Raw genomic sequence first — 9,879 nt, 5'->3', positions numbered from 1 at the left:
AGGCCGGGTGGGGGGGGGGGGGGGGGCGGGAGGGAACACTGAGGCTGCAGTCTCCTGCAAACAGAGCCGTGCTCCGAGAACGCACCAGCCGTTTAGCTTCTTCACTACCATATCAGGTAAAATGATGAGCAGAGGACAGGAACTGGCAGAAAGGCTGACAAGAGGCCCTGCCGGCCTCACATGGGCCCTAGCAATGCTCCCTCTAAGCCAGGGGTGGCAAACATGCAGCCCGGGGACCGGATCAGGCCCCCGGAGGGCTTCTATCAGGCCCAAAGTGAAACTGGCTGTCTTCTGCGTCTTCTTCCAGTTCTGCTGCTGCTGCGTCTTCGTAGGACTGCAGCTTACAGATTCACACCTGAGCAGCATATTCAAGATTGCAACAGCACAGACATTTTGACGCAGTAATTCAGAGCAAGAGGCGTCAGTTATCAGACACTGTTAAATAAACAAAATATTGGAAGAATGCTAATGCTTTAAGCATGTTTTATTTTAAGTAAAAAAAACCCCACCCTTTGTGTTTGTGTCCTTTATAAAGTTTATATCTCCGCTACCTGGCATTACATTCTATGACACACGTGGCCCGGTCCAACAAAGTCTCATTTATGTCAGATCCGGCCCTCATAACAAATGAGTTCGACACCCCTGCTCTAAGCTAGGGAGTCTCGTGAGCAAAAAAATCTACTTGGTGAGCGACTGGCATTAAAGCTGTGAGCGAGCAATTTGGCTACTGTGTAAATTAGTTTGCTCTGGAGCCCTCCTTCCTGAGCTAAGACGAAAATCTGTGAGCCGGAGGCTAAAAATCTGTGAGCTAGCTCACACTAACTCAGCTTAGAGGGAACACTGGGCCCTATTTACTTCACCTCCCTGAATCCAAAGAACAACTTTTTGGGAAAGGGCTCAGCTGAGTTTCTTCCACAGGTCAGAGGCAGGGCCCACGAGAGAAGGAAAAGAGCTGTGAATCGTCAAAGGTGTCTGGGAAAGGACAGCCACCTGGGCTTTTGTGTGCCCCCGGGGCACATACCAGGAAGACAAGAGCCCTGAAGGCTTCTTTGGTGGTAGACAACCAGTGTTCCCTCTAAGCCGAGTGAGTGTGAGCCAGCTCACAGTTTTTTAGCCTCCGGCTCACACCTTTTTGTCTCAGCTCAGAAAGGAGGGCTCCAGGGCAAACAGATTTATGCAGCAGCTGAATCGCTCGCTCACAACTTTAATGCCAGCCGCTTGCAAAGTAGAATTTCTGCTCACAGGACTCCACAGCTTAGAGGGAGCGCTGTCTGCAACCCGGATCGTGACTGCCCTCGAGAAAAGAAACATACCTCTGGGCTCCCCTCCCAATCCCAGAGTGCCAGACAACTAGAGAATCAGACTGGACATTTCTCTCCCCCACTTTCTCTCGGCCGCTGATGAAGACATTTACCTGTGCAAATCCGCTTCTTTGGCGTCTAAGAAGTTCACTGTGTATTTAACAGATTTGGCCATTAGAATTCTGATATCAAAGGTATCCTGCGAAAGAAAAAAAGCACACCGATGAAGACCGCTGGCTCAGGGTACGTGTGGGAGAGCACACCACTGGGTCAGGGGAGAGGCCTCACTGCCTTGCCGGGGGGGGGGGGGGTCGGGGGGGGGGGGGGATGCTGCCCGCTCACGGGTGCTCCTGGCTAAGCACGAACAAGGCAGGCAGGCGGGCAGGCAACACAAGGCCAGGATTCCGTCCAAAATGATTAGAACAGACAGATTCTGTTACGCAACAGGATACTGGCGGCGGAGAGAAAGCCAAACTCCATGCTGGGGATGATCGGGAGTGGGGACTGAAAACAAAACAGCCAATATTGTGATGGTCCTTTACAGATCTATGGTGCAGCCTCGGTTAGAATATGTGTGCAGTTCTGGTCGCTGTATCTCAATAAAAAGGACACTGAAAATCTGGAGATAGATACTGGAGTTTAATTTATTATATATAGTTTATTATGTATTGATGCACAGTTATTCTATGTATTTTACATATTGATGTATATACGCGTTGTACGCCGCCCTGAGTCCTGCTTGCAAGAAATGGAGTGGGATAGAAATTAAATAAATAAATAAATAAAAGTGCTGAAGAGGACTACCAAGATGATGAAGAAGAAATTGGATTTATACCCTGCCCTTCACTACCCAAGGGAGTCTCAGAGCACCTTACGGACTCCTTTCCCTTCCCCTCCCCACAACAGACACCCTGTGAGATAGGCGGGGCTGAGAGAGCTCTTTCAAGGACTGCTCTTGAGAGAAGAAGAAGAGACTGGATTTATACCCCCCCTTCACTACCCAGAGGAGTCTCAGAGCGGCTTACAAACTCCTTTCCCTTCCCCTCCCCACAACAGACACCCTGTGAGGTGGGTGGAGCTGAGAGAGCTCTGACAGAAACTGCTCTTTTTTCAAGAACAGCTCTTATCAGAACTAGGGCTTGCTCAAGGTCACATCAGCAGGTGCGAGTGGAGGAGTGGGGAATCAAACCCGGTTCTCCCAGATTAGAGTCCGTGCACTTAACCACTACACCAAACTGGCTGGAGCCCCTTTCTTATAGACTTTGGGGTGGTGAATCCACTTTCTAGAGCGTATCATTTGACCAAATTTTAGAAAAATCCAACAAAAACACTGGAGGCAGCATTTACGTCTTCTTTTTTTCTGAGTCTGTGGGAAAAGTTGCTATGTATGTATCTTGAGATCCCTGCCATTTGATTTCAGCTTTGGGGGGGGGGACCAGAGTATATGCCAAGGTTGTCTGATCACTCTTGACATAAGTGCAGCCTTCCTGGATCAAACCAAACCCCCCCCAGTCCAGCATAAGCCGGGGCCAACCAGATGCCCCTGGGATGCCAACAAGTATGCCACAAACCAAAACCCCTGCCTGTGCCCCCCCCCCCCCCCCCCCAGCCACAACAGTTATTCAAAATATTTTGCCTCTCGTTAATCCTCACTGCTGGCAGACCATTTTTCCATGAATGTTTCTAATGCCTTCTTTAAAGCCTTGGAAAACAGTGGTCATCAACTTCAGATGGTGGACTTCACATGTTAACTACTCAGTGAGTAACAACAGACTTCCTTTAGTCCAGCGGTTTTCAACGTGTGGGTCGCAAACCCTTTGGGGGTCGAATGACCCTTTCACAGGGGTCGCCTAAGACCATCAGAAAACTCAAATTTTCAATGGTCTTAGGATAGCAACGAAAATAATTTTATGGTTGGGGGTCAACACAACATGAGGAACTGTATTAAAGGGTCGCGTCATTAGGAAGGTAGAGAACCACTGCTTTAGTCTGTCTGAAATCTATCACCCGTCAGCTTTAACTGGGTGTCACCAAGTGTTAGTATTATGAGGAGAGAAATGTTGCCTTTGCCCACATTCTTCACCTCAGGCACAATTTTATAAACCTCTTAGTCTAGTGAAACTAGCATTCGCCCCCGACATTTAAAATAAAATGCTGAGAATGGCAGGGTATTCTCATTCAATGAGGTTCTTAGGAAAAAGTGGTATGGTGACAGAAATATAACCTGAGCTGCTATAAGGGAAAACAGTAGAAGAAGAGAAGAAATCGGATTTACACCCCGCCCTTCACTACCCAAGGGAGTCTCAGAGCAGCTTACAAACTCCTTTCCCTTCCCCTCCCCACAACAGACACCCTGTGAGATAGGCAGTGCTGAGAGAGCTCTTTCGAGGACTGCTCTTGAGAGAAGAAGAAGAGACTGGATTTATACCCCACCCTTCACTACCCGAAGGTGTCTCAGAGCGGCTTATCTGGAGATAGATACTGGAGTTTAATTTATTATATATAGTTTATTATGTATTGATGCACAGTTATTCTATGTATTTTACGTATTGATGTATATACGCGTTGTACGCCACCCTGAGTCCTGCTTGCAAGAAATGGAGTGGGATAGAAATTAAATAAATAAATAAATAATAGTGCTGAAGAGGACAACCAAGATGAAGAAGAAGAAATTGGATTTATACCCTGCCCTTCACTACCCAAGGGAGTCTCAGAGCACCTTACGGACTCCTTTCCCTTCCCCTCCCCACAACAGGCACCCTGTGAGGTAGGCGGGGCTGAGAGAGCTTTTTCGAGGACTGCTCTTGAGAGAAGAAGAAGAAACTGGATTTATACCCCACCCTTCACTACCCGAAGGTGTCTCAGAGCGGCTTACAAACTCCTTTCCCTTCCCCTCCCCGCAACAGGCACCCTGTGAGGTAGGCAGGGCTGAGAGAGCTCTTCTGAGGACTGCTCTTGAGAGAAGAAGAGACTGGATTTATACTACCCGAAGGTGTCTCAGAGCGGCTTACAAACTCCTTTCCCTTCCCCTCCCCACAACAGACACCCTGTGAGGTAGGTGGGGCTGAGAGAGCTCTGACAGAAACTGCTCTTTTTTCAAGAACAGCTCTTATCAGAACTACGGCTTGCCCAAGGTCATCCAGCAGGTACAAGTGGAGGAGTGGGGAATCATACCCGGCTCTCCCAGATTAGAGTCCGCGCACTTAACCATTACACCAAATGGTAGATTTCTCTCTGCTTAGCTAAAAGCACCTACATCTCTACAATATGAAATCTGACTGTGTTTTGCACAGGTATGAATGTTTCAGAAAACAAGAGCAGTGCCTGGCACAGGAGAGAGTTACAACTGAAAACATATAGATAATTGATCCTTATGGAGTCCTTAATAACATCCTTTTGAAAAAGCACGGGAGGGGCAAACCCATCACCGTTAACAAACAGAAACTCTGAGGGAATCCAGGCAGTGCAGGGAAGAGGACACTTTGACCCTACAGAAAAGGGAAGGGAAGTGCTGAAGTCCACGGCAAGTAGACATACGAAATACCATCAAGACAATTCCAGATTTTCGGCCTCAACTGCTGACATTTGTTTTTCCAGATTTTAAGAAACAGGGCACCTTTTGTGTAGCTGAAGCAGCATTATGCAGGCATTCAAACCAACAAAACCCCTACACGACACGAGAACCCTTGATACGAGAGACGGTGTTTGCTCTTGGCTGAGAAATGGGCTGACGAATGGGGACACCCCGGCAGTGTTCCCTCTAAGCTGAGTGTGTGTGAGCTAACTCATAGTTTTTTAGCCTCTGGCTCACACATTTTTGTCTCAGCTTAGGAAGGACGGCTCCAGAAGAAACTAGTTTATGCAGCAGCCAAATGGCTCACTCACAGCTTTAATGCCAGCAGCTCACAAAGTAGAATTTTTGCTCACAAGACTCCACAGCTTAGAGGGAACATTGCACACCGGTGCAGATTTGAACAGGCAGCGGTTGAACAGGCAGCCACCCCTACCACTGCGATGTGTACTTCAGTCAGCCAGCTTCATCGCCATTGGCTTAAAGGCCATAACCAAAGGATCATCCAGGCAAGGTGCCGATTTTCCACAATCAATTCGAAAAGCATGATTGCCAGGACATGGTAAGTGAACTGACTGACTTGTAGGCAAGAACTGGAGTCGGAGTCACCCATAGTCTGAGACGAAGCTGCGAGGCATTCTTCGGAGGGTCGGTGACCGAAATCATCTGGAGATGTTCAGGTGGGGCAGCCATGTTGGTCTGAAGAAGCAGAACAAAGTTTGAGTCCAGTGGGCACCTTTGAGACCCACAAAGTTGCGCACGAAAGCTTACACTTAGAATAAAACGTCGTTGGTCTCAAAGGTGCCACGGGACTCAAACCTTGTTCATCTGGAGATGTGTGTAACTGTTTGCTTCCGAGCTTACCCAATGAGGTTCTTAGGAAAAAATGGTACGGTGACAGAAAAAATGCAATGCAAGAACTGGTGGGCAGTCCATGAAATTGCTGATCAGTTGGGTTAGAATGGATAAAAGGAAGTCCTTCTTCACCCAAAGAGTGATTAGCACATGGGACTCACTGCCACAGGAGGTGGTGGCAGCTACAAGCATGGACGGCTTCAAGAGGGAATTGGATAAAGATGTGGAGCAGAGGTCCATCAGTGGCTATTAACCACAAGGTATAGAGAGGATCTCTCAGTCTGGGGCAAGGGATGCTCTGTCTTCTTGGTGCTGGAGAGGGGCAACAGTGGGAGGGCTTCTAGTGTCTTGGCCCCACTGGTGGACCTGGTATTTTTGGCCACTGTGTGACAGAGTGTTGGACTGCACATGCCATTGGCCTGATCCAACATTGGCTTCTCTTATGTTCTTATGCAAGAAAGGAATGCAAACAGCAGTAGCACACACACATACACAATTGAAGTTCTAAGACAATCAAACTTACCACAACAGGCTGCCTGAAATATTCATCTACTGCTGCACCCCGAAGCGCTGACAAATCCACACCGTGAAAGGATGGCTGATACCTGCGAGATGGGGGAAAACACACACAGAGGTGGCTTGGGTGGTCTGTAAATACCAAGAGGGGAAAACCCACCTGCTGTCTTCCTGGGGCAGAAAAGATCTGGCAACTGTGGTGCGTACCCTGGACACATCGAGATTAGATTACAGCAATACATTCTACATAGCGCTGCCCTTGAGAAGTGCTGGGAAACTTGAGTTGGTACAGAATGCTGCAGATGGGACGTTGACCAGAAGGGCCCCAAACAAAGACCATAACGCTGGTCCATGTCGTGGCCCCTCTACACTGGCTCCCAATTTGCTTCCCAGCACCATTCAAGGGGCTGACCTTCAAAGCCCTATTACGGTTTGGGACTGGCATATCTGAAGGACTACCTACTCTCTTATGAACCCACCCGGCCAACCACTGCAGTCATCTTCGGAGGTCCTGCTTCAGGTGCCCCCATCTTCTGAGATTAGTCATGTCAGTCATGGCACCAAAGCTCCAGAACTCTCTCCCCAGAGAGATTTGCCTATCTGTTTCTGTTGCCCTCTTCTGCCAGCTGGTGAAGCCCTTTTTTTGGTTTTGTTCGGTATTCCCTAAGTGATCCCTCCTTCCTGGCCACGGTTTTAGTCATTGTTTTCACGTCTGTATTTATTTTCGCTTTTAACTTAATCATTAAAATGATGTGGGTGTGGTTTTGGGGGGCGGTGAATAGGTTTAAAATGTGGTTTTATTATGTCAACATTAATTTGTTAGCGGCCTCAGTAACTCGTGAGAGGGTAACTATAGATTTTTTAAAATAAAATAAATTGCTGTATCGTTATAGAATGAACACCCCCCTTCCCCAAGCCTATCAGCCTCTGCTTAACAGAGAGCATTCTGGGAAAGCCAGTGGCATCATGGGAAGCAAACTGGATAAGTCTAGAAAACAAATGCTCCTAAGCAATGTTCCCTCTAAGCTGTTGAGTCTTGTGAGCCAAAAGTCTCCTTTAGGAGCTACTGCCATTAAAGTTGTGAGTGAGCGATTTGGCTACTGCATAAATTTGTTTGCTCTGGAGCCCTCCTTCCTGAGCTAAGAGAAAAACGTGAGAACCGGAGGCTAAAAAACTGTGACTAAGCTTAGAGGGAATACGGCTCCTAAGGTCTCCCTCCCACCCTCAATCCAATCCTCTTTGGTATGAGATCCTATAAGGTGGACGTGTGTGGGTTTAACCTAGTTTATGCACCGGTTGGACATCTCTCTGCACCACCACACTAGAACAGGGGTGTTTTTTGTTTTTTTATGTCTCCCAACTAAGTTGACAGGCAATAGATTCGGAACAGAGAGAAGGGAGTACTTCTTTACTCAAGGAGCGATTACATTGTGGACTTTATTGTTTTAAAAGAGGATTTGATTCATGGAGTATGTGTCCATCAGTGGTTACTATCTATAATGGCTAAAGGGAACCTCCACATTTACAATGCAGCAAACATCTGAATGCCAGTTTTAGAAGGGGACACAGGAGAAGGCCTTGGCCTCTATGCCCTACTTGCTGGACCTCCAGGGCAACTGGTTATTCGCTGTGAGAAACAGGATGCTGGACTAGATGGACCCTCACTGGCCTGATCCAGCTAGGGCTCTTCTTAATGTTGACTTGGAGATCTGCATACAGAGCACGATCTTGGACCAAACTATGGTCTCTCTTCACACATTCCGGAGTACGTCGTTAACATCATTTGCTTAGTTAAAAACCACTTCTGTTTATTTGAAACTGACCGTATTTTTGTATTCCAACCTTGTAAAAAAGGCATATCACTTTAACTTATTTAAACAGCATATATTTTCTGATTTTTGCAGTATTGTATTATTTAGTTTAGCGCACTTATCACAGTAACAATCCCTGTGTAGAGGAATTTAAATTAAGCACCACGTTAACAGGAGATATACAGTTGGTACATAGATTTTTGCAGGACAAACAAAAACCTCAAATGCAAAGAAGTTACGGGCAGTTCTTTTTATTTCGGGAAAGGAATTTCCTTCATCAGACAACATACATGCTGAGTAGGCAAGCAGGTCAAAAGTTTAAAGCTAAAAATGATTCATGAGTTTGTTCGTATGCGTAAGAATGGAGGCAGTGAGGGCACAGAAGACGGGAGTTTCATTTCTCATTTTCAAAGAGCTGCTTCCCCTTCTACTATCGCAGTGAGCGCAAGGTCCGATCAACTGCGGAAGCTATTTTTTGTGGTGAGAAGGGACTTTAGAGCAAGGCTCACAGAAAATAACCGTAGGCTACCAAGCCTGGCCACCACCTCTGGAGGCCTCGTCAATGAGATCAACGGCGGCAGTCACTGAACGGGACTCAAAAGTGTTGGGACGGGAGGCTCACCAGAAATTCGCCTTTGTGAATTGCTCCATGTAGAGCTGCTCATCTGTGAAGGGAGCTAGGTGGACATCTCCAATGGTGGGGAACATATTACCTGAAACAGAAAGGAAGGCAGAGGTCAGAGACTTGGGCTTACTGTTACTTCTTCCTTTTCTTTAAACAACAGACGTTACAGTACCCAGGCAGCAGGCTCACAACTGGAACCACCTCAGTTCTTGATCAGGAAATATCACTTTGTACTATGTGTGTCAAGAGATTTCTGATTCGTGGTTACCCTATGAATTAACAACCTCCAAAATGTCCGGTCATCAACAACCCTACTCTGGTCTTGCAAACTTGAAGGCTGTAGCTTCCTTTATTGAGTCCGTCCATCTCATGTTGGGTCTTCCTCTTTTCCTGCCGCCTTCTGCTTTTCCTAGTGCACTGTTGGCTTTTCCAGTGACTTCTGTCTTCTCCTCACGAGACCAAAGTACGATCGCCTCCATTTAGTCATGTTAGTTTCGAGGGAGAGTTCAGACCAGTACCCCTAAATCTTTAACTTCCTTCACACTTTTTTTTTCAAGGGGGCAATAAATTTTGAAAGACAGTGCTTGTCAGTGAGCATCAAAAATGTACACAGGAAGGTCCTGCAGTTCACTCCTGACTAAAGAAAAAAGGTATATCTCTGTAAGGGTAAAGGCTAGATACTTTTTTTAAGGGGGGGACCCAGAGAATCTGTTTGACCTATCATTACAATGGTATATCAAAATATTGATATTTTAGTGCCTTTAAAAAAATAATAAACCACTGATCTTTGGGGCGAGGGGGAGGGAGTGGTTTGACGATAACCGTGGTCCAGTCATCAAAAACCAGGCAGGAGGTGGGTGTGAGGGACAAAGAAAACCACAGAAACATTACGCACGAGGAAAAAGGCAACTCAAAATCGGCTTCTAGAGAAAGATCAGGGTAAAACTGGGGGAGGGAGGAGGGGAACCAAAGCAAAAACTAAAGGCACAAAGATGCTAAACCAAAGCAGTATGGGGCCAGATCTGACCTCCCCCCCCAAAAGAAAAAAAACAACAACGCAGAAAAGCCCATGGCCAGTAGGAAGTAAGCCCTTGCCCAGGTAGAACTTGGGATATTGCCAATATAACGGACAGAATGAGAAAGGAGAAGGGAAAAGGATTAAACAGGGTGCCCAGAAAAGGGTTAACAATCAAACCATCC

General features: G+C 46.8%; 1 protein-coding gene across 3 annotated transcripts in view; it reads right to left on the bottom strand.

The window, feature by feature from the left end:
• Positions 1-9,879, bottom strand: part of CARM1 (coactivator associated arginine methyltransferase 1) — an 89,720-nt gene that overhangs the window by 24,816 nt on the left and 55,025 nt on the right. For all 3 annotated transcript variants that reach the window (XM_015409915.1, XM_015409924.1, XM_015409932.1), the window contains exons 7-9: positions 8,677-8,767; positions 6,251-6,332; positions 1,415-1,500 (exon numbers count right to left, since the gene is read on the bottom strand). In XM_015409915.1, the coding sequence (XP_015265401.1) occupies positions 1,415-1,500; positions 6,251-6,332; positions 8,677-8,767 (259 nt within the window). The remainder of the gene's footprint in view (positions 1-1,414; positions 1,501-6,250; positions 6,333-8,676; positions 8,768-9,879) is intronic.

Source organism: Gekko japonicus, unplaced genomic scaffold (genome assembly GCF_001447785.1).
Source record: "Gekko japonicus isolate JY-2015 unplaced genomic scaffold, Gekko_japonicus_V1.1 scaffold170, whole genome shotgun sequence".
NCBI lineage: Eukaryota > Metazoa > Chordata > Lepidosauria > Squamata > Gekkonidae > Gekko > Gekko japonicus.
The sequence above is the reverse complement of the archived record's forward strand: the minus strand, read 5'-3'. Positions and strand labels throughout refer to the sequence as shown.